At 48.6% G+C, this 22,467-nt stretch overlaps 10 protein-coding genes across 10 annotated transcripts; 5 read left to right on the top strand and 5 right to left on the bottom strand.

Moving 5' to 3' along the window:
* Positions 1–354: 354 nt before the first annotated feature.
* COCMIDRAFT_8447 (uncharacterized protein) lies at positions 355–3,170 on the top strand (the record flags this gene model as incomplete). The annotated part of the gene is made up of 4 exons (XM_007693378.1): positions 355–479; positions 533–2,810; positions 2,861–3,046; positions 3,102–3,170. The coding sequence occupies 4 exons, from the start codon at positions 355–357 to the stop codon at positions 3,168–3,170; spliced, it is 2,658 nt and encodes an 885-aa protein (XP_007691568.1).
* Positions 3,171–4,393: 1,223 nt separating this feature from the next.
* COCMIDRAFT_39984 (uncharacterized protein) lies at positions 4,394–4,894 on the bottom strand (the record flags this gene model as incomplete). The annotated part of the gene is made up of 2 exons (XM_007693388.1): positions 4,394–4,722; positions 4,780–4,894. The coding sequence occupies 2 exons, from the start codon at positions 4,892–4,894 to the stop codon at positions 4,394–4,396; spliced, it is 444 nt and encodes a 147-aa protein (XP_007691578.1).
* Positions 4,895–5,614: 720 nt separating this feature from the next.
* On the top strand, positions 5,615–6,610 carry COCMIDRAFT_29393 (uncharacterized protein; the record flags this gene model as incomplete). The annotated part of the gene is made up of 1 exon (XM_007693382.1): positions 5,615–6,610. One exon carries the CDS (start codon positions 5,615–5,617, stop codon positions 6,608–6,610), a length of 996 nt encoding a protein of 331 aa, XP_007691572.1.
* Positions 6,611–6,802: 192 nt separating this feature from the next.
* On the bottom strand, positions 6,803–7,651 carry COCMIDRAFT_104918 (uncharacterized protein; the record flags this gene model as incomplete). Its single annotated transcript, XM_007693396.1, has 1 exon — positions 6,803–7,651. The coding sequence occupies one exon, from the start codon at positions 7,649–7,651 to the stop codon at positions 6,803–6,805; it is 849 nt and encodes a 282-aa protein (XP_007691586.1).
* A 2,492-nt stretch (positions 7,652–10,143) lies between these two features.
* COCMIDRAFT_104938 (uncharacterized protein) lies at positions 10,144–11,259 on the bottom strand (the record flags this gene model as incomplete). Its single annotated transcript, XM_007693395.1, has 1 exon — positions 10,144–11,259. The coding sequence occupies one exon, from the start codon at positions 11,257–11,259 to the stop codon at positions 10,144–10,146; it is 1,116 nt and encodes a 371-aa protein (XP_007691585.1).
* A 1,927-nt stretch (positions 11,260–13,186) lies between these two features.
* On the top strand, positions 13,187–13,810 carry COCMIDRAFT_29390 (uncharacterized protein; the record flags this gene model as incomplete). The annotated part of the gene is made up of 1 exon (XM_007693381.1): positions 13,187–13,810. One exon carries the CDS (start codon positions 13,187–13,189, stop codon positions 13,808–13,810), a length of 624 nt encoding a protein of 207 aa, XP_007691571.1.
* A 156-nt stretch (positions 13,811–13,966) lies between these two features.
* Positions 13,967–15,183, top strand: COCMIDRAFT_39979 (uncharacterized protein; the record flags this gene model as incomplete). The annotated part of the gene is made up of 2 exons (XM_007693387.1): positions 13,967–14,984; positions 15,074–15,183. The coding sequence occupies 2 exons, from the start codon at positions 13,967–13,969 to the stop codon at positions 15,181–15,183; spliced, it is 1,128 nt and encodes a 375-aa protein (XP_007691577.1).
* A 143-nt stretch (positions 15,184–15,326) lies between these two features.
* Positions 15,327–16,655, bottom strand: COCMIDRAFT_104947 (uncharacterized protein; the record flags this gene model as incomplete). Its single annotated transcript, XM_007693394.1, has 1 exon — positions 15,327–16,655. One exon carries the CDS (start codon positions 16,653–16,655, stop codon positions 15,327–15,329), a length of 1,329 nt encoding a protein of 442 aa, XP_007691584.1.
* A 39-nt stretch (positions 16,656–16,694) lies between these two features.
* On the top strand, positions 16,695–18,570 carry COCMIDRAFT_39977 (uncharacterized protein; the record flags this gene model as incomplete). Its single annotated transcript, XM_007693386.1, has 6 exons — positions 16,695–16,841; positions 17,200–17,465; positions 17,549–17,641; positions 17,809–17,939; positions 18,008–18,321; positions 18,448–18,570. The coding sequence occupies 6 exons, from the start codon at positions 16,695–16,697 to the stop codon at positions 18,568–18,570; spliced, it is 1,074 nt and encodes a 357-aa protein (XP_007691576.1).
* A 274-nt stretch (positions 18,571–18,844) lies between these two features.
* On the bottom strand, positions 18,845–21,664 carry COCMIDRAFT_104952 (uncharacterized protein; the record flags this gene model as incomplete). The annotated part of the gene is made up of 5 exons (XM_007693393.1): positions 18,845–20,788; positions 20,837–20,908; positions 20,964–21,101; positions 21,150–21,506; positions 21,557–21,664. The coding sequence occupies 5 exons, from the start codon at positions 21,662–21,664 to the stop codon at positions 18,845–18,847; spliced, it is 2,619 nt and encodes an 872-aa protein (XP_007691583.1).
* Between the last annotated feature and the right edge of the window lie 803 nt (positions 21,665–22,467).

Raw genomic sequence — 22,467 nt, 5'->3', positions numbered from 1 at the left:
AAGACGCAGTCAGTCGCAAAGAGGTGACCGGCAGGGCAGGGCATCAAGCCATTTGAATCCCGGACTGCAGTCGTCACGTCCCTTGGCGCCTGGAGATAGGCTCAGCTCCGAAAGATTTAAGACCTGGCTAGGCCGCGCTCGCATATTTCTCCACCGGGGCACTCTCTCACGCCCTTCTTCTATCTGCGCGGTGCTTACTCGCGACAACGCCAATCTGTACCAGACGATCCAGAACCTCACCTGTGCAGTCAGGCGACCCACGACAACGTAAGATTTCATCATACCTTCACCTCGGCGATAAGCCCTTAACTCCGCTCTCTCCACCCAACACCACACGCGCGACTGGAGCCCAGCATGCCGCCCACACCACCCTCCACAAATTCTTCGAGCGCAGGCCATTCGCCGCCAGATCCACAATTCCGGGTTGTACGAAAGAGGAATCGAGTCCCGTTGTCATGCGGCGCCTGTAGACATAGGAAGTAGGCATGCCTCTAGAAAGCCATTGCGCCCTACCCAACACTGACGCTTGCAGGTTGAAATGCAACCGTGGCCATCCCTGCGACAACTGCACCAAGCGCGGAGATACGGCGTCATGTACGTATGCTGCTCCAAGCAACCGCAAGAAGAGCTCCTCGAGCACTGGCTCTGCGACGACCCCTGATGACATGCAAAACCGCATTGACCGTCTAGAAGGACTTGTCCTCTCTTTGATGACCAATGGCGCACAAAGCGCTGGCCCGGCTGCCGCCCATGCTGCCATTGCAAGTAGCCTCAATGGTGGAGCCTCGGATCCGCCATTCAATGTTAGTCAATATAGTGCTGCCATGAGCACTGGCGCTTCCGAGTCGATTCCTGAGGAAGATGCCGAAGAAGAAAGCGAAATGGAAAACGTCACAAAGTCGATTGGCGTCATGAAGGTACACAACAACCAAACCGTGTTTGCTTCAGAGGCACATTGGTATGCCATCTTGGGGGAGCTATCCGAGGTCAAGAACTACTTCGCAGAGCACAAGAAACAGTTCGAAGATCAGCTCAAGAAATATAGAGCAACACACATCGGAGACCGGCCCCCAGGAACATCTTTCATCATGGGTGGACAGAAGCCCTGCTCCAAAGCTGAAGTCTTGTCACACTTTCCTCCCAAACCGACGGCCGACCTTCTCGTATCGCGATTCTTCAATACCTACGACCCTGGTATGCACATCATTCACGGGCCATCTTTTCAAAAAGAATACGATCGACATTGGTTACAGCCAGAAGAGACGCCGGTCATCTGGCTCGGCCTTGTCTTCTCCATGATGTGCATCGCACTGCAGTCTTACACTCGGGCTGGAGACGAGCCACCAGAGTACCATAACAAGTCTTGGGAGATGTCAAGAGAGTATGGTGAGCTAACTGCGCAATGTCTGACTTTGGCCGACATCACACAGCCGATTACTGGCATGATGGAGACATTAATATTACATGTCCACGCTGAGTATGCTCGAAGCAGAGACGCCGAAGTAGGCATTCTTATCGGTACTGGCATAATCGTACGGTTAGCCATGCGCATGGGACTTCATCGAGACCCTGGGCCATATGCCGGTATTTCATTATTCCAAGGCGAAATGCGAAGACGTATTTGGGCAGTCGTGCGTTCAATCGATTTGCTATTCTCTGCCCAGGCAGGGCTACCGCCCATTATCAGACCGCGGGATACCAATACGGAGATTCCGAGAAATCTTTATGACGACGAGCTTCATGAAGACATGAAAGTTCTTCCGCCATCGAGGCCCGAGACGGAAGCAACTCCCACCCTCTTCTTAATCAATCGAACTCGTCTCATCTACAAGCTCGGCGAAGCTGTCGAGTGCACGGATACCTTGACCTGCGCATCCTATGAAGAGGTAATGAGGTTGGATGCAGAGGCTCGTGAATTACATGAAAACATCTCGCCCCATCTCAAGATGCGCGGCATGGACGAGTCAGCACGGGATCCCTCGACTTTGATCATGCAACGCTTTACACTGGACCTGCTCTTCCTGAAGATCATTTGCGTACTGCATCGGAAATACCTGGCTTACGGCAGAGTACAGTCGCGATTCTGCTATTCAAGAAAAGCCGTTATTGAAGCATCGTTGGTGCTCCTGAAGCACCAAGCAACCCTGCATAGGGAGTGTCAGGCTGGTGGTCGGCTGAGGAACGTGAAATGGTTCATCTCATCGCTGACAACCGTCGACTTCCTCCTCGCTGCGATGATTGTGTCGTCAGATCTCTACCACAGCACGGCACAATCTACTCCTCGGTCTCCATCATCATCAACCGATACAATGTGTTGGAGTTCAGATCGGGTCGACGAGATGCTAGACGCGATCGAGATAGCAGTCGGCATTTGGGATGGCCTCAAGGACGGCTCCATGGAAGCATATAAAGCACATGCAACTCTCAGCGTCATGTTGGAGCAGCTGAAGAAACACCGAGTGACGAAACAAGCACCAAATGGATTCCAAGCAGCTTCATCAACATACCCAATCACACAAATGGAAGATGCTAACGTTGCTCCGGAACATTCAGCAGCGATGACATTGGGTTTACTCAGCACAGGTGGCATGACACCCAATGCAAACATGTTTGATCAACGATACCCAGCAGGCATGGCCAATCTCTTGAACGACCCAGTTTCTCAGCCATCTACGGGTTTAACACCCCAGTACAATCAGCCTATGGGTGGTCCCACAGGGGCTGAGAATGTACCAAGTCAGTTTTCCAACTTGTTTGGAGCGAACCTCTTTCACAACCTGGACCTACCACCAACTGACAATATCAACTGGGTATGCTAAATTAATTCCTGGGGAAATTTACATTGGCTAATGCTTGACAGGACGCATGGGACTCGTACATTCAAGGACCCGGCATTGAAACTACCAACAGCTTTTTCCAGATGGATCTTGGCAACATGCCAATGCAGACGGAACAAAATGGAGCACCACCAACAGGACAGACGCTCAATCAGCAGTCTACTGCAGCAGGCCAGACAAACATGTTTGCGCAAGATGTCTACATGGGCGTGAGTATTTCTGAGTAGATACGCGTAATTGAAATCATGCATTAACAACACCTAGGCTGACGTGAAACCGGGAGCCGGCGAAAGCTACGTCAGCGGCTTCAGAATGCCAAAGTCGTCCAACTAAAATTCCAGTGTACACCAACTAGCCCATATCTAACGTGCCACGAACCTTTGTTGTACAACGTATGTTACCCATTGTTGTGTTCCATCCAACTACACTCACCCGGTGGTTTTTGTGCGCGTAAGGGGCGGGCCCTGGGGGCCAAAATCTTTCCCTAGTAGTTAGGTAGCTGTATTTAGAAACCCATGTATGGATGTTCCAGCTGAGAGGTCTTGGATGGAAGGGGGCGCAGCACTATGCTCTTGTCCCCGAATGCTGACTACCTTGTTTCTCATCTCATCTGCCCCTTCTTTCGTGACGAGGCTACTAACCTGCCTTCTCTCCCTCTCCTCCCTTGGTATCTTTTTTTTTCCTGCTTGGAACGCACGCGACTTGTTTGTAGCTTCGAACTACTCGTGTAGTTCGCATACACTTTTGTGCCCCGCCCACCCACCTGCGCCACGCTACGCATACGTCCCCGCACCCCCCCCGCCATCCCACCTTACCTACCCATCGGATCCCGAGTATCGCGGTCTTGGCTCTCTGCTCACAGCTGCTGCCTGCCTACCTACCCTTTCCATCCACCCCGAATCCAATCTCAAACTCAAACTCAAACTCAAGAGATATACATATACATACACACGAGCTTTTGTATCGTTGTCGCTTTTCCACATCTGCGCCATCACTACTTCTCGCTGCGTTCGAGAAAGATGACGGCGAGTACGTCGCAAGCGTCAACGGGGTCGACGCTGGTCCCAACCGATGCGCCGGCTATCAACTCGCAACCCGTCGAGTTGGATGCTAGTGCGAGTGTTACGCCTGAGGAGGTGAGCAGGAGGAGGGGGAGTGAGATGGGGGTTGGGGGTAGGAGGGGGAGCGAGGTATGATTTATCTTCTTTTCTTTCTTATTTCCATTTCGGATATTCGGATATTGTAGCGAGGTGGTGAGAAGTGTGAAGGGGGGAAATGGGGGTGAAGAGGTAGCTGACAAAGTGGATAGAAGAGAGATCAGATTGTTGCGCAGAGAAAAGGGGATCCTGGTGTTATTGTTGATGTGCCGGGAGGATTGACAGCGGAGGAGGTCGAGGCTGTGGGTAAAGTGGTTCGGTGATCTAATCCATGATTTTCGCTGGGAGTAGAGGGGGTTCGGGTTCAGACAAGGCCGTAGGGGCTTTCAAGTAGAAAGGGGATATATTTAATATTTACAATAAAAGAGCTTCGAGATGCAAGGCAAATGGGGAAATGTTCTATTTACAATTCGTACCCCCATACACAAACTTGCCATCACTACTATTCTCGCACCCACACGTACCATCAACGGGACTCCGGATACATCCCATTCCTTCGCCCTCGCCCTCTCCTTGCACACCAGCTGCGTTCCAGAAAAACGTAAACGTATCTTTACGGCTAGCCATCTTGGATCCCGGAGCGCAGTTGTAGGCTTCGCAGGTGCCGTAAGGGGCTCCGTGGGATTTGTCGTATTGGTGGTCGATGGTGAAGACGGCAAAGGTTTGCTTGCCCAGACGCGTGTTGTGGCTGCATTCTGCGGCTTGGATTGCTTTGCTTGTTTTTGCGGCTAAAAGGGAGGTGGGTTAGCTGATGGGAAGTGAGAGAAAAGGGAGAGCATACGTACGTTTGCAGGCTGGGGCGGCGGGGTAGGTAGCGTTTGAATGGGAGGTTGCTGGGTCGAGGGTTGCTGTTATGCCAGTTGCGAGGGCAAGGAGAGTGAGGACGGTTGGGGCGAACATGGCGAGGATTCTTGTTACTTTCCTCTCTTTACTGCGGGATATTGACGGTAGAGGGTGGTGTTGGTGGTTTGAACAAGTGTGGTATTATAGACGTAGCGAGATGTCGTCGTCCTCAAGTATAAGCACACCACCCCTTGAGCAATGACCCTGCCATTTTCCCCGATCTCTTTTTATACACATCTCATGAGAAGGACTGCCGATGATCCACATCGAACCCGCAAACAAGGTGTGCACGTTGCGCAAATGGCATGTTTCGAAACGATGAAACAGCGCTAGACAGGGTGGGATGGGTGGAGGTTGCGGGTGAAGTGTTTTGACATACGAGGTTCTAGAGTGGTGCAAGAATGGCTTGCGTCAGCGTGGTCCCTGCGGATATTACGATGAATCAAGCTTTTTTAATTGGGCGGGGGTATCAACGGAGTTTGGAGTAACGATCGTATTTGCCTACAATAGCAAGGTCGATACCGGCCCGATGCTTACCTTGTATTCAACCATGTCCTCTCGGTCCCACTCCACAGCCAAATAGATCAAATCTAGGCTGTGAGATGTTCAAAGTAAAGGTAGTTGAAATAGAACATTGAGATGGAGCTAAGTCACGTTTCATGAAGAGCTAGGGTATTGATAGGTTGCTCCCCCGCACAGTCAGCTGCCAGCAGTTACTCGTGCGCGGTCTCCACCTATCTCACATCCCCCACCATCCGCTCAGTGGACACGATAATCATGCTCAATGGAACACTGACAACAACCCAAGGTCAAGCATTTGGACCTCTGCCCTCTGAGCTGCTTCTGAACGTCTTAGACCAGCTCGTGGAAACATGCAACGATTACCGCCCTGTAGTACGCTCACGATTCGACATAGTAACCAGGACACTGCACTCGCTTACCTTAGTCTCACGCAGTGTCCACCCGATGGCTACCGAATATCTTTACTCAAACTGCGTGTGGCTGGATTGTCCAGGGATCTTGAGCCACTTTTGCGCAACATTAGGACTGGATCATGAGCATCAAACCACTGTACAAAATATCAAAGGACCCCCGAAACCTATTTTCTCGCGATACGTTACGTCGATACACATATCACCTGTACCAAAAAGAAACCTGTGGGAGGATGATTGGACAGACTCTATCAGATTACCGACGATCATCAACTTATTTAACACCATTGGGCCTAACTTGAAAAGATTGCATCTTAGCTTGAATCATTTCATCTTCTGTTGGGATGATACGGAAGCCGAAGGCTCGTATGTCATTGATCCTAACATTTACTCAAATATGTTGCTTCTAGAGGAGTTAATCATCTGCTGCTACGTCATTGGCCGTTTCCCCAACCCGCCGCAGTATATCAAACGACTTGCCATAGTTACTGATCATTTTGGAGATGCAGAATGCAACTTCTATCAATCTTCGCCATCTCTTGAATCATTGGTATTCTTGCGGCCATATACAATGACGGCTGATGACGTTGATACCCTCGTCGATTTGTATCAGGGAGAAAGTCTGGACATCATTCTTGTCGACATGGATTCATACTATACAACACCAATCGGAACACGGAACTGGAAATCAGATCATACAGTGCGTATATGGGAAGCTTCTATGCCGCCCAGCCGCGGAAATCCATCTGGCCAATGGATATGGGATCAAGGTGCTGCAGGTACACTATGGGACCAAAAGCAGCGACGCATGCCACTGTGGTCAGAAATTGAAGGAGATTAGCAGGGTCTGCATGCACCATTTTGGATACGACAACATTGCATGGCTGAATCGGCGATGATGGTATTTATCTAATCCAGATTTTCATCAGTTGTGACGCGGTATCTTACAACACGGGCGTTTCAGAATGGTGGTATAGGAATTAAAACAGAATTCTTTGGCTCATATTCAATAGGTTGCATGCGAAGGTCCTTACTATACTTGCCTCGTCGCCAGCCGCAAACAACCGCTCGACATTTTCTGCTTCAAAGTATCCCTCTCCAATGTCTGTCGCATGTTGAGCTCAAGTTCACATATGTCCCATTCAGCACGCAGACTATTGCCCCTCAACAGATCCGCTCGCCCGCCACCCAACCAAACAGAAAACAACCCCACCAACTCTGGATTAGAAATCTCTAAATCACTGTGTGTGAGTCTTGTCCGCTCCACTTGTGTCGGCCCTGAATCCAGCGAAAATGTTTTCATCATAGGATATTCAAAGGCCAGAAACTCTAAAAGTCGGCGGTCGATTTGTTGCGAAAACTCATGCGACGAAACCCCTGGACCAACGCAGAAATTCGCGCCGGACGTTACCGAAATAAAAGTACCAGTCGGAGATGGACCAAATGTGCGAAGGTATTGGTGAGCAGTGAGGTGTGTGGTGCGAAAGTTTGTCATTACGTCGGCCCACCATAAGTCGTTGTCGTCGATTGCACCCAAGTTCTCGAGATGTGTGATACCAACATTCGCGACTGCTACATCCAATCTACCGAAGATTTCTTTTGTCGTCGAGAAAAGGCTGTTTACGTCGAATGGACTTGTGGTATCGCAAGCCATGGCGACGATGGGGATGTTGGAGTCGATGCCTCTAATCTCTTCTGCGACAAATTCGAGATCCTCTGCGTTGAGGCTGCTGATTGCGATCCCGGCAGCGTTTGCTCTTGCCCATGATAACGCCATTTCTCGGCCGTTTCCGTGCGAAGCATTGGTTATGAGGACATATTTTCCGGATGCGCTGCGCTGTACTGCTTTGAGGGCCGGATACGGTTCTCGGTGGCAGATCATCGTCGGATGAGCTGTCAGCCCTGGCAAACCAGAGTGTAAATATCTCGTATCCATGGCTCTTCTGAGTGTTCCACAAAACACCATTAACGGCACCAAAAGATTGAGAAACGAAGCAGAATCCCAATACCCCACCTTCCTTTACGTTCGCGCACGTTATATCTCACACCTGCCTCTTGGATGCTACTAGCCAGTCAGCACTTGCTCTTGCATCGATCTACAAGATAGTAAGCCTTGCAGCAACGGAATGTACCCAAAGAACTACTGTCATTCCTTCTCATCCAAGTCAACAGGGCGCATGACACAACCCTGCAGCCTAGTAACCTCAAAGCAAACGATCTATGACCCTTCCCTGCAGCTATAAAATCCAGGCACCGCTCTCACTCCCAGCACAAAATTCCCCCGCGAAAGATAGCACTACACTACTTCGCATCTTACATTGTTTTAACCAATCACAAAACGGAAATGCAGGCGCCACTGCGGCTGGACGCTACGTATTAATCAATAGCCAACAGGGCAGTGAGAAATGAGAACCAATGGATTCTCGGATGTTTAGCGACCTGGGGATTGCGTGCATGTTGGTATGCAAGCCACGAACAGGGCTAGGGGGCGAGATGGCAGGGGTGCGGTCGGCGAAATATGACCGGGTGAGGAAGGTTGCGGGAGAGAAAGAATTGAGAATGGAAAACAAGGAAGATAGCAATTGCCTTCATGATATATATCCCGAACTTGCACCATGAGTAGAAATCATGTGTTGGGAAAAGAGATGATGAAACAGCTTTAGCTCCCTCGATCGTACCGTTGCCCTTTATGTGGAGTGAGCCCGATTACTTCCAATTCCATTTTAGATTTTTTCAGTCCTGAGAGAAAATCATTACCCCGCCATCTGTCAGTCATCAGCAAGTTAAACTATATAACTACTTTCTCCTGCTAGTTTACGCCCACTCTATAGTCCTACTCACGAACCCTGTCAACCGCACACTATCATCTTCCCCCGACATTCCTTGCTATCGCGCCAACGAATACACCCCACAAACCTCGTTCCAGTACATTTCTTTTTCTCTAGAGTTGCTAGAATCACCGATGCCTGTATGAATTCTGTTACAATACCTTCCGTGGGCCTGAATGACTCAGTGTACAAAAAAGAGTAGCGACGAAACCTAGAGCGTAAGCGTTTCAATCTCCGAATTTACCAAATCGTGCTATAGAGGTATTAAAAAGCATGGATCGTGGCACCAAAACGGTCGTGAACGTTTTAATTGGTAGTAAGATGCAAATTCAAAATGTGAAGAGATACGGCTCGTACGGTGTACAACTTGGAGAAACATCTAATTCCTGAGAGAAACTCTAGCATCAAAGCTCCTTCTTTCCCAACTTGCAGGACTTTTGCATCGTGGTACGCATAAGCTTTTGTGCTGAAGGAAGTTTACTGGAAGTTTCTCCTGGATTCATTATCGTACCTGTTTCTTGAAATATCCTTGTATGTAAATACTTTAGATACAACATGTAGTTGTTTATAGATTGAGCTACTATGGAAAACACGAATTTTGTACCATCATCTCGCATCTAGTATATTAGTCCAATGTTTCTCAAAAACATAGCGGACCGCGCCTCGATCTGCCAGCGTATGAAGAAACGCGAACAGTGCGATATTTTGTAACTTAGAACATCCAATTCGATACTGATTTGATCGATGTTAGTATAACACGAGTATAGAAAGTGATGATGCTACCAATGCCTCTTCCTCTCGTCATTTCAAATTCTCTGTCAATATTCATATTTTGTCTTGCGAGCTATTGTCGGGATAAGTGTCGATTCAAAACGCTAATCTCAAATCTCGGCTAGAAGCTTAAGTATACATTCCTTGATAACAAGCAGAGACACTGATTTTTGAACATGGAGCCGTCGTTGGAGTAAGCATTAGGAAATCGATGTAGGAGAAGTAAAGCGCGGTGCATGCTGCAGTCATATTATGAATCTTCCTAACTGCGGTACGAAAAGTTAATGTTCCTAAACTCATGTTTCCCTAGTGTTCTTTGTTCCTCCTGCTTTTGTTGCCCGGCAATCTTGCGCGGGAGCCATGACTCTCTGCCGATCCTATAGTATTTTCTGAGCCATTTCTTTGTTTGTTGAGCGCTTCAGTTATATGTCATATGCTTACGTGAGCTACATTGACGTTCTACCATGAGTTTTGGATCGACTAGAACGAAATTCTTGATTGCGTGTTTGGATTTGATACCGATCGGTTGACTGTTAGGTTTATTGCAGTGCAGAGTGCGTTCCAAGCTCAAGTAACTGTAGCAATGCTTTTCGCGTTGCTAGGTCATGTTTCCAAAATCTGCATGAAGTAATGACTCGAATCACTTAAATTCAACGTCTAACGGGAATGTTTTTAAACTCTTTTATACTAGTTAGATTGATTCGAAACGCTGTTAAACCAGTAAAGCTACTGCCGAGGGTATATACAAAAAAAGTTCCAACTTTCCGACCACCGTTCAATGTACCATATTTCTCCCAATTTCGCTTTCCCAGTTCTTCGCTCTCTCAAATCCATTGGAATGAGTCTGATAATCCATCATAGCCTGCACTACCTCATCTCTCGAGGTTACAACGAACGGACCGTATTGTACAATAGGTTGATCCAATGGCAACCCAGCAACCAGCAGAAATCTTGATTCTTTCTCGGCACCATCCTCAACTGATACTTCGACACTGTCGCCGTTACTCTCAAAGACGACATTGTTGTATTGTTCGATGGGTCGCGAAACGCCGTCGGATGACACTATGATCGTGCCGTTCAATACGTAGGCAAATGCGTTCCAGCCTCTGGGCAGCGGTTGTTTGACTTTACCACCTGGCTGGACTGTAAAGTCTAGCAACCAGACAGGTGTGTAGGCTAGCTCCTTGAGGCTCTCTACGCCATAAGCCTGGCCACTAATGACCTTGACTTTCACCCTGCCGTCGTCTCCGGTCGCCTCAGGTATCTCTTTGGCACGCACATCTCGATATCTTGGCTCGCATGACTTCAGCTCTTTGGGCAAATCGACCCACAGCTGCATACCGACGTTAGGAGTGCCGTCACTGTTCTGGCGGGGCATCTCAGCGTGCACAATACCGCGTCCTGCGGTCATAAACTGCAAATCCCCTTCTTCGATCGTACCCTTATTTCCTGCAAAATCTTCATGATCAACTGCTCCAGACAGCAAATAAGTCACCGTCTCCTGGCCCCGATGCGGGTGATCACTGAAGCCTGCTCCTAGCGGAATCGTGAAGTGATCGAGCATCAAAAAAGGTGAAAAATTGCGAAGTTTTGGCGTGCCGACGCTCCGCCTCACTCTGGCGCCGGCACCCTCAGATTGTTCGATTGCGAGGAATGATTTAGCAATCTTGCGAGGCGCATTGGTCGTATAGACCTCGTCAGGTATGACAGGGAGACCGCGGAACATGGTAGACGACATATTTTGGGTAGGGATGCGAAATGGATTGGTGACGTTTGTGAAGGGAGTAACGTGTCTAAGAGAGCTCGTTACTCGTGAGAGCATGTAATCGTTGTTATAGATGGCAAGTGTGATCGCGACGATTGCGAAAAAGATGGATGTGAGGGTCTTCATGGTGCCGGGGGACGCGCTATATAGCGGAGGCGACGAGGGCGACTAGAATCTTCGGACGCGCATTCGATGCGCGTGTGAGTGGATGACATGGTGGACTGGGTGGCTTAGTTGATGTTTAGCAACCAGCGATGGTTCTGCTGTCGCTTGGCAGGCGTCGATGCTTTGTCGAATCTGACCAAGCAATGCGAAATCATGGTGGGGCACTTTTTCGGAACGTGCAGCTTCCGATAGCCAATCGGAACCGACGCCACTACGGAACGCCCTCGTCATGCCTCAACACCTTGCTTTTATTCGATCCCCATCGTTTTTCTGATGGTAGCGTCGCAGCGCGCACGGGAAGGGGTCCCATCTCTGTGTTGGTTGAAATGGTCGTATGATGCGTCTTGGTCTACACAACGACTCTACATGCATGACTGGAAATACTGCAATGGACGCCGAAGGTTTAACTCCTCGTGACAGCTTTTAGCAACAGTATGCATGTTCTCGGTCCATAAGAAAAGAAAAGAAAAGAGAAATCCCCAAAAAGAATTATAATGTCCATTTCACAGAGAGTCATCCTTTGGAGAATGCGAAACGCGAGTCTCTCAGGCGCCCTTCTTCCTCGCCAACAGTGGACTTTGGATCACAATGCTGAACGCTAGCACATTTTTGAGTTAACTTGTTCTAATATCATTCTTTAGACCAATACATAGTTCCGAAATCAAGTCAAAGGGACAGACTTGCCTGAAGAAGTTGGGTATGATGGGCTTCGACAAGGACGAGTGGTGTCATCTCCACAGTTTTCCATGCTTAAGATAGTCTTACTCACTGTAAGACCAGGACAATGAGATCTAATACCTCTGTATGCGCGGAGTAGCTAGTTTTGCCTTCAGGATTTGATTCAGAGCTCTTTTGCAAAGGGTTGTTGCAAGTCTTAGTTCTTGTGTATTTCACTTGAAGAATGTAGAGGTTGCCAGTAGAGCAGATTGCTTTAAAGGTTAAGAGCAATTCGTTCTCGCAAACCCAAACACTTGATATCAAGCCTGTTTGTTAAAGCTTCTTTTCTTCCAGACTGTTGTCTAGTGAGCAAAGCTTCTTAGGGACTAAAATACATACATGAGCTACTGCTTCGTACAAAGAGCATTGATCCGATAATCATACTTGAGTCACCTTCATCACAAGCGATTTCCCTTGGAAAAAGGATTTCATATTATATATTACATGAAGGCAGCAAGTTGCTGAGAAGGAGTAGGCTAAGCTCCAGTACCCAAGTGGCGAGACTTAGCCGCTTCAGCCTTGCACGTTCATCGCCGCACAACCTCATCACTGAAGCAAACTCATTTTTATTGGAAGCAGGTAGCTAGACGGTACCAAGGTCGGATACGATGGGTCTCTAGGATATCCAGTGTCCGGACAGCTCACATAGTTGTGCAGCTTGTACTATTATCACGTGATACTCTGTTATGTAACCTCCAGGATCGCGTCGTCCCATCCAGGATTTGTAGCCTCTGAGAAACGAACAGTTTTCGTATTACTCGTCCAGCTGATCATGAACAGGCGTGGTTATAATAAACTTTCAATCATACAAGACCACGTGCAAACGATCCTTCTGCTGGCACAGTGGCTGTATGGGGAAGTTGTCAGCCCTATCGTGCCCCGCATTATCTATAGTGGTTGCCTTCTCATGCTCAGTCTTCTCAAGTTGTTCTCTCCTACCACCTCTCGACTTTTAAGGCCCAATGTACTTGCTAAAATCTTCATTTAAGTCACTTGCAGTCATTATATTTCTTCAAACAGTCACACATTTACACGGACAATACGATCGGACACCCCGTCGAACCCCTTCGCCACTCTATCGGAGAACCGAGTGATTGTGAAACTCATATCCTCACGCTTCCGATGCTATGCTCTTTTGTATTATATTGCCGCTTAATTATACACACCAACGATGAGGCTACTGAATACCGAAACACTCGAACTAACTTCCTTCGTTGGCCAAGTACTGGACTACGTCATCCTGTCACATCAATGGGAAGAAGAAGAGGTAGTCTTTGAGGATGTCTCCAAAGTTCCTCTCAGCCGCCAAACCAACCGAGCTAGAGCGAAGCGAGGGTTTGCCAAAGTTCTAGGCACTTGTGCCCTCGCGGTCAAGGACGGCTTCAAATGGGTCTGGATTGACAGCTGCTGCATCGATAAGTCCAGTTCTTCCGGGTTACAGGAATCGATCAACTCAATGTTTCAATCGTACCAGCGAGCACAGATTTGCTACGCATATCTCAGCAATGTTGCAGACATCTCCTCTGGCTGGGGTGAAGCTTTCAGTAGAAGTCTGTGGTTCACTCGCGGATGGACACTGCAGGGGTTGCTAGCCCCTTGCACCGTAGAGTTCTATTCGGCAGACTGGAGACCAATAGGAACCAAGTTTTGCCGATCCAAACAAGTCGCCTCCATCACAGGGATCGAAGTTGCGGTCCTGGAGTCTGACTGGGTGACTGCAGAAGATAAATTATCTGCTGCACAAAAGTTATCGTGGGCTGCACACAGACACGTATACAAGGTGGAAGACAGATGATATTGCCCTTTCGGACTCTTCAACATCAATTTGCCGCTCTTATATGGCGAAGGTGAAGTCAAGGCATTCCGAAGACTGCAGCAGTGTATTTTTCAGGAAAACTCCGACCACAGTCTTTTCTTATTTACCCGGAGCCCTTCTCGTCCCAACACACCAATGCTAGCCGATTCGATCCAGAGATTCTGCACAAATAAGACTTGTGGCGTGTGCAAAAATCATGCGGAATGCTTTTGCTCAGATATACAACCTTACCCAGAAATTGTCTCAAATCAGCGTCTTTGGTCAGCCGGTTTGCAATATGCCCATTATATCCAGCTATTGAGGCACAGTATTGTAATCAAGATGCCTTTAGTGCGGTACAATAGTCTTTGTAGAGAAGAGCGAAACTCCCGCAACGTACCCTTTCCAGCTCAAACAGTCATCGCCATATTGCCTTTGTCACCGCGGAGCCATGAATATGCACTTTTTGAGATTTTGCTTCAACAGATATCTGCCGTGAGTTATGTACGTTTGTCGGGGAAACCTCACCTTCTGCAAGACGATATGATCGGGGCCAGCCCGGCAGAACTAGGAGCCTACACTGTTCACGATACCCATCCCAGTAGTGGTCCAGATCCTATCGGAAAGATCATACCTGGTTGGGTTGACCAGAACTGGCTTAGGAAATGTATCAAGATTAAATCTCGCAGCGCCACCCTCCTAACGGAAAAGTGCCATTGCGAGAATGGAGGTTTTCCTACTACAACATGTATTGGCATCGAAGCGCAATTTCCGCTACCAAGCCATCACCAAGATCATTTTTCAGTTACAGTTTCTTTCCGAGATGTTAGTGGTACAATGTTATCTGGAACGATCATTTTGGGAGATTCCGTTACTCAAATGGAGTTGCGTGAGATAAGGCTGTCCGATGGCCCAAACGTCGATCATCCATATTTTCTGAAGCGAGATAATCAGACTCAACGTTGTATGAGAGTCTCTGCCCCAATACCCAACACAGGAGATTTCATTGACGTTACTCTCCGCAAGTTCCCAGTCATCGAAGTTGAGTTCTCAATGGGAGAAAATTTCAAAAAGTCTTCGCGAAATAATGCCGCAACTAGTATCTGGGGTGGTGAATTAGGTATCTTAAAACACCAATATCGTTTAGATATTCATCGTTCGTCGGAAGAAATAGGTAGCTCCGTACCACAAATCATCTATTGTACAATATTTAAACTTGATACTTATTTTATCTACTCTCCACCATTCTCTGACGAACTTTAGACAACCGGCCCAGCACCTCAAACAACCTATCAGCACCTGACTCTTCACGGTCGACCAGCATTAGCACGAACTTTAGAGAGTTTATATATTCCTCCGTATCGTTGGGCTAATATATCGAAATGCTATGTAAATACGCCTGCCAATGCAACCCCATGTACACACCTCGGCCGTACCTCATGATATACACAAACCTTTCCAACAGAAATAAAGAGAGAGAGAGAGAGAGGGGGGGGGAGAAACGAGAAAAGTAAACCTAAACACTCAAAGCCGCCGGTGCCAACCCCCCATTCACCTGCGCAATCCCCGCCTCCGCCTCTGGCTCTACCTCAGTCGTCGTTTCCGGCACTTTAATCCTCTTAGCCTCCAATTCCTCCCCCTCCGCCTCCCTCTCCTTTCTCTTCTCTCCCTTTTCCTTAACCTCCTCCTCGGGCCCCCTCGCCTCCTTGACCCTCGCCCTTTTCGACGCTCTAGACTCTTGAATCGGAATACCCAGATGCTCATCCACCTTCTGCGCCTGCTCCAACAAACCCTCTACTTTCTCCAACCCCAGTGCTTTAACAACATCGGTATAGCACTTCGACTTATTCATCGCAGCGTACGCCTTTTCTTTGCCCGGAATCATTTGGCCAAGGAGGTACTTGGTGTTGCCCCATCTGTTGGCGACTTGGAGGGCAAACCGCATGTACTCTGTGACTACGGTTTTCCACTGAGAGCGCCATTCGTGGGGGCCGCCTAGGGCTTCGGGCCGGAAGCAGGAAGGGTTTTTCTCGGCTTCGGTAGCGATCATGGCGCCGTCGACGGAGAATTCTTGCATGAGTTTGAGGGCTTCGGTGCGCGAGGTTACGTCGCCGTTCATGACGCAGGCAACGCCGGCTTCTCGGCAGATTTCCCCAATCATTTTGAGTTGGTCGCGGATTGCGCGCTCGCGGGGGCGCATGGGCGTGGTGCGGCAGTGGACAGTGAGACCGGTGATGCCGGTGCGGACGAGGCGCTTTACCAGGGCGGCAGTGTCTTCGGGCTGGTCGAGGATGCGAATCTTGACGCTGATGCCAATCTCGAATGGCTTGCCCACCTCTTCGACGAGTCTTGTAAGGATGTCACAGAGCAGATCTGGTGTTCTCAGAAGTGCTGCGCCCATTCCACCAGAGGTGGAAAATGGCTTGGGGCAGCCTGAATTGACATCGATGCCAGCGACATCTGCTGCGACAATCTTGGCTGCTTGGACTGCGAGCTCGGGGTTTGCCGTACCGATTTGGTAGATGAGCTTTCCCTTCTCTAACTCGGGGTGTATGCGGTATATGACACTCTCGCGGAGGTCAGGGTCGAGGGTTGGGTTCTTTATCTTGGAGGTAGGCAGGCGTGTAAACTCGAGCGTCGACGTGTGCGGGTTGAAGCGCCTTGTGGTACCGATGATGGCGCGATCAATTGTCTCGGGACCCCATACCAGGTCTGCGCCGTACTTGAGTGCCAGCAGTCGTGAGGGCAGTTCGCCGGAGCGCACCATTGGCGCAAGCACTATTTTGCCGCGGTAGTCGACGCCATTCTTGGGGATGGGTACGCGTGCGGGCTCGGGGGAGGCCATGGCTCGTGTTATTGTTCGCAGGAAGGTTCGAAGCATAACATGCCTTGGGAAGAACGAGCTTTCGCAAGGCCGAGTGCGAGGGTGGGGGATTTGACGGCCGGCGGCGATCTCTACTGCGGTGTAAAAGTTGGGCGCAGGGGCCAGGGCCGAGGGGCTTTTAGCGCCACAAAACTTATCGATTGCAGGGTGCTTGGAGGAGCAGGTGGATGAAACAGTCTGCAGTAGCAAGATACTGCTATGTGGGCTCTCAGGCTCTCAGATCCGGGCCATTGGTTTTCCGGGGCCTCAAGAAGCACCCAAATCCACAAATTCTTTGTTCGCGGTAGAGGTCCGACGTATAATCGCTGAATTTGGGCTTCGACGCCCAGTATCGGATTAGTTCTTTAAAGGTACTTCACAACCCACAAGCGTCGATCTTGGCTTCAGATTCAGGTAGAAGACTATACGATATACAATAAAATCAATACGAGAGATCATATAGAACTTACTGTACCAACTCATTTCCGCGGGGGTTGTTAACGCGATATCAAATGACCATTTCAAGGTGATTATCGTTGGTGTTGGACGAGTCAAGCTAATCGCTGCTCATACGTTGTATTTGGCAAACATTGACCTTGTTGCTTTGGAAAGGAACGGTGATGTAGACGCCGATGTTGGGGCGAGCCTTGCGCTTGGGGCTGGAAGCATGCGATTCATGCAACAGCTAGGCCTGCTCGACAGGTTGTTGTCGGATGGGGAGAAATTGAAGAGGAGCAAACCTTTCACCAAGGATGGCAAAATATTCGCAGAAGGTACATCAGCTAATATTACGTGAGAACAATAAGTTAGGTTTTTTTACTTACATGATCGATTGATCAGACATCGTCCGAATATTGCCTAACTTTCACTTTTAGCTTTGGCCCTGAACTTGTCGCGTTCCGTCGAGCCAACTGTGTTCGAGCTTTGCTAGAAAGTTTGCTAAAGAGCGTAATAGAAAATGCTTCCTTGTTCACAAAGTTGTCGATATTTTAACGCCCAAAACATGCGTGGTTGTTACTTACGCCTATGGAAAGGCATTCTCCGATCCGATAGTGCTTAGAGCTGATGACGTGCACAGATAAACGCGAAAAACGATGCACCAAATTTCCTCTGAGAGTAGGTTCACAGCGTAAAGGAACCAGGAACCGACCTTCTCAGCGAGTTACCAATGCCGGTGGTTAAACATCCCACGACTATGTGTAGCTGAGCAAGCATTCGATACCCAGAGCAAAAATCGATTCATTATGTGGATTGTCGACCGTGAAAGTACTTGGATATCTCTGTACGAGAAGTGGCTACAGCCTACCGAGAGCCCAAGTAATATGCCAAGACAGAGATGGATGAACTTGCAGCTAGTCTCGTGGACTGGCCAGTAACTGAGAGCCCAAAGGCCAAGGACCTCTATAAAAGTGCAACAGCAGGTATTCCGAACTTGGAAGAGGGCAAACTTGAGCGCTGGAGCCTGGGACGGATCGTGCTGGCCGGCGATACTTGTCACAATTCCACGCCTAACGCAGGTCTCAGCTACACGAATGGGATTCAAGACATAGCCTTGCTCTACAACCTACTCCGCAACGCTGTCAAATCCAGTTTAGACTCCGAGACTAGCGAGCATGATCTTGGAGAGATTTTCGAGGGATGCCAGACTGTATGAAAAGAAAAACTCAAATTCGACTGGAGCTTGTCTAGTACAACAACGCGAGGGCACGCCTGGACAAATCTAGTGCTTTTAATTTTGTTATCGATTTTTATGGCTTTGTATGCTTTCCAGTAGATTGTGCAGAACCATGGTGTTAACTCACGGATAAAGCAAAGTAGGATCCTCAGCTACGTCTTTGGTAAAGACCACATCAGGGGCCCCATTCTATGGATGTGTCTAATCCGTCCTAAACGGTAGTAGCTTAGAACTAGAAATGGATCTCTTTTGCACGTATGGATAGATTTTCAATACCATGTCTTCTCTATAACACGTTCCTAGACCAGATACATCTCTTGCGTTCCTTGTTGCGCAATGCAGCAGTCTATATACCTTTCACCATTCAAATCACATTAATATATAAGTCTCTGGCAAATCAATATAAGAAAGCAATTGTCGAATGGAGATTCAAGGATAGATAAGCTTGCCCACCGAATCGGCGTTGATTTCTACTAACCCCACTTGCGTTCTAATCCTAGTTCAGATTCGTCCCGTTGTTAATGCCCTTGTACTTGATTGTGAATGACGGACTCTCGGAAACGTCATATTGCTTGGTATCATTCACGTCTCCAAACAAATGCAGTGCCGAGATCCGAAACTTGTAGCTACCTGGAGGTACAAAAGACCCATCGTTCAACTGTCCGTTCCAGGTCCAGGGATACAGTTTACGTGTAGTCCATTCATTCGGCGAACCTATCGCATGTCCTAGATTAGTTGTATGGTTGCTTGTTGACAATATCTCAATGTTGATACGTGGGCTGCCAAAGACCGGCTTAATAGCAGCGACTGGAAGAGCATCGGTGATGTTCGCAATGTCCGTGATGTTGATTTGCGGAAATAAGAAATTCAAGTTATCACCGAGAACAAGCGCATAGTCGGGATCATTCAAGCTGCTTGATACATATGTCGTGGTGTTCAAGACAGTGTGCGCATTCAGATCTCCTGCAATACCCTGGTAGGGAAGAGATAGACTCTCGCCGTTTGTGCCATTGAGTCGAATATAGCCTCCATATACTGGAAGTCGAGCGGGAGCTCGTGATGGCGGTATAACGTGGACAGAAATCGTGGATTTGCCGCCAGCAGGGACAGTAACTTTGTACTCGCTTAGGTGCACTGTTGCAAAGGAACCGTCAAGTTCAAGTCCGGGGTATGGGTCTGGCGTCGTACTGTTGGAGAATGTGTAAGCGGTAGCCGCTCCAATGACATCCAGCTCATAAGTAATGGCTTCTTGTCCTGTGTTCGAAATGGTGAAGTTTTTATCGGTTAGTCGAACTGTATCATTGAAAGCAAGACTTGAATCGCTCAACACAGTAGTTGCGTAAGCAGCATCGTAGGCCTGGAGCAACCCAGCTCCTTGTTGTGCGATTGGCGCAAGCCATGGGCTGATGTCACCATCATTATTTGCTTGCACGGGTTTGGCAGTAGCAGCAAGTACATTTTGAAGCTCCTGAGGGTCAAAAGTCTTCCGTACGTTCGACAAGAGCGCATAAATAGCGGCAGCAAGCGGAGCGGCCATAGAAGTACCAGATATGATAGTGTAAGAGCCTAGAGCCACGGGGTAAGTCGACAGTATATCCCCTCCAGGTGTGCCAAATGTAGGTTTTACACCTGCCTCCCATGTAGGGCCCCAATTCGACAAAGCGCTCACAAATCCACCCGTAATATTGTTGGAGCTATGAAAAGGTGTGACTGGGAGCCTGTTTACGTTGGGAATATCCAATGTAACAACCTTTCCAGCGGCCAGATCTCTCACCCAAGTAGCGCCTTGTGTGGATGAAACCATACCAGTGGCTGTTAGGTTGTAATTTTCCAGGACAAGAAAACGGTATCCGGGAACATTGTTGTAGAACACGATATATTTGGCCCCATGGGCCACTGCGTTTTGCACTTTGTCATCGAAGAAACAGGTGCCACGACGGATCAGGACGACCTTTTCTGATAGGTCTGGCGTTGTACTAGGGAAAGGATTGCATCCTTGGTCGGCCTCGCTAGTATTGAATGATGGAGTCCAGAGTGGAAACTTGACGCCTGTCCAGTCGCGCGGCAAGCCGATCGAAAAGTCGAAACTTTGTTTCGCGTCACCTGATACTGAATAGGAAGCTCTACTCAACACAACAGGCGTTACGGTGTTGTCGAAGGACGCGATAGAAGCAACGCCGTTGCCTGATGCTGGGTTGAATGCGTAAAACAGCCCGTTTGCACCATCGTTCCCAGCAGAGGCAGTGATAATCACACCTTTAGCCACGATCCGAGTAGTAACAGCGTTTAGCGCTTCATTACTCCATCCATTGTAATACCCAAAAGAAGCAGTAATGATGTTAGCATCATCCTGTTGGGCGCGCAAAAAGGCAGCAATCATGACTTCGGTCGTGGCAAGACCTCTGCAACCAAATATGCGGTAGGCTGCTAGCTTAACACCCTGAAACACATTAGAGGAGACCTATGAAAGCCTTCTAGGAATACATACAGGAGCAGCCCCTGTAAAACCGAGTTCATTAGGCCGGGCAGCGATGATACCAGCAACATGCGTACCATGTCCCTAATTCCAGTGAGTACTATCATCTTACATGGGAACTCTGCACGCGGAAATATACGCTACACTGGTCTGATGGGTCATCATCGGGAACGGGAGTATTATCTCCATTGTAGTCATCTCCAACGAGATCATAACCACCAACGACTAAGCAATGGGGACCGAAACAACCACCAAGAGCTGGGTGGGTGTAATCAATCTAGGTTCAGATCAGTATCTTTGCATGGAGAAAAAGGATAATACGTACGCCAGTATCGATGACTGCAATCTTCACACCTTCGCCAATGATACCCTCTGCTCGTAACTTGTCCACTTGGGTCTGGACATGGGTCGATAATGTGTCATTGTCTTGCGACCGTCTGGCCACCTGGTCGAATGCTGATCCCGCTGGAGTGCGGGATGCAACTGCATTGATTCTAGCATCAGGTCTAGGAATAAGTCGGTTTGGCCAGACGTTTTTGATAGCCGGTTGCTCTAGTAATTGAGCGATGCGCTCACCTACAGGCTTCTTATCTTCGAACCGTATAGCAGCGCCCTGAAACAATTCGTAGTTCAAATCTAGCGTTTTAGTTGCGCCAACATCGTTCAAAGCAGATGAGCCTTGCTGCACACACTTAGCAAACTATACTGGCGAATTTTGTAGGCTATTATTACCGATGCATCCTCGTATTCAACGATGAAAGCTCCTGGGATAATCTGTGCCACCTCTGATCCAGCTACAGCACCAACGAGAATAGATAAGAGGTATGGTGCCCAGAGCATGGTGACAACCTGTCAGGAAAAGAATGTGTGATATAGTGAAAGAGAGCGAATACACGCAGCGCGTGTGTAGTAGAAGGGAGTGTCCAGAAGTAGAGACAGGGTGGCCTGGACTAGGATGGGGAAGTATAGTCATTATGTATATCGGGAGAGATTGCCCCGTGCCAAGTCTCAATGCCTTGCCTCGAATGACATTCCATGCGGTTATAGGACGAATCTGTCAATGTTCAGCAACCCGGAGCCCTGCCATCGTTGAACGGGTAATCTTGTCAGTATACACGCCAACATAGTGCACTTACTGTCGGGCCTTTGAGCCGCTCGCGGCAAACAGCAACTTGAACGAGACGCTAAAAGGACTAGTAGCTTTGTTGAATTGGCAAAGCGATCCCGCCCCTCCTTCTCGTACTGTGTAAGCGCTAGCCCAAAGTACTGTGATTGCAGTATTCCACTGTATGTGCATACCATCTACATAATATCAGCAGCTGTTCTACCCACGTATACCGCACAAGGCGCCGTTCAAAGCGTGTTGTAAGGGTTGGTTCAGCTCAAAGTGCGTCTAACCCTTTGAACGCGAAGGGCACCCAATGGCATATATTCTACATGATAATCACGCGAATGTTTTCGTGAGTATAATCGCACGCTCTAAAAACGGCTGTTGCCTTTAACGAACCATACTTATCGTTTAGCCTCAGCGCGTTTCACCCTGGCCTTCTTTATTGCCAATGAGTGATGCAACCGGATGATACTCATGTGCTAAAACTCTGATAAGCTTATTGAAGGGGCTATGTTTTTGGACAGGGGGTTCT

The sequence above is a fragment of the Bipolaris oryzae genome (genome assembly GCF_000523455.1).
Source record: "Bipolaris oryzae ATCC 44560 unplaced genomic scaffold scaffold_163, whole genome shotgun sequence".
Taxonomy (NCBI): Eukaryota; Fungi; Ascomycota; class Dothideomycetes; order Pleosporales; family Pleosporaceae; genus Bipolaris; species Bipolaris oryzae.
Note: the sequence above shows the minus strand (reverse complement) of the source record. Positions and strands in the feature narration are given on the sequence as shown.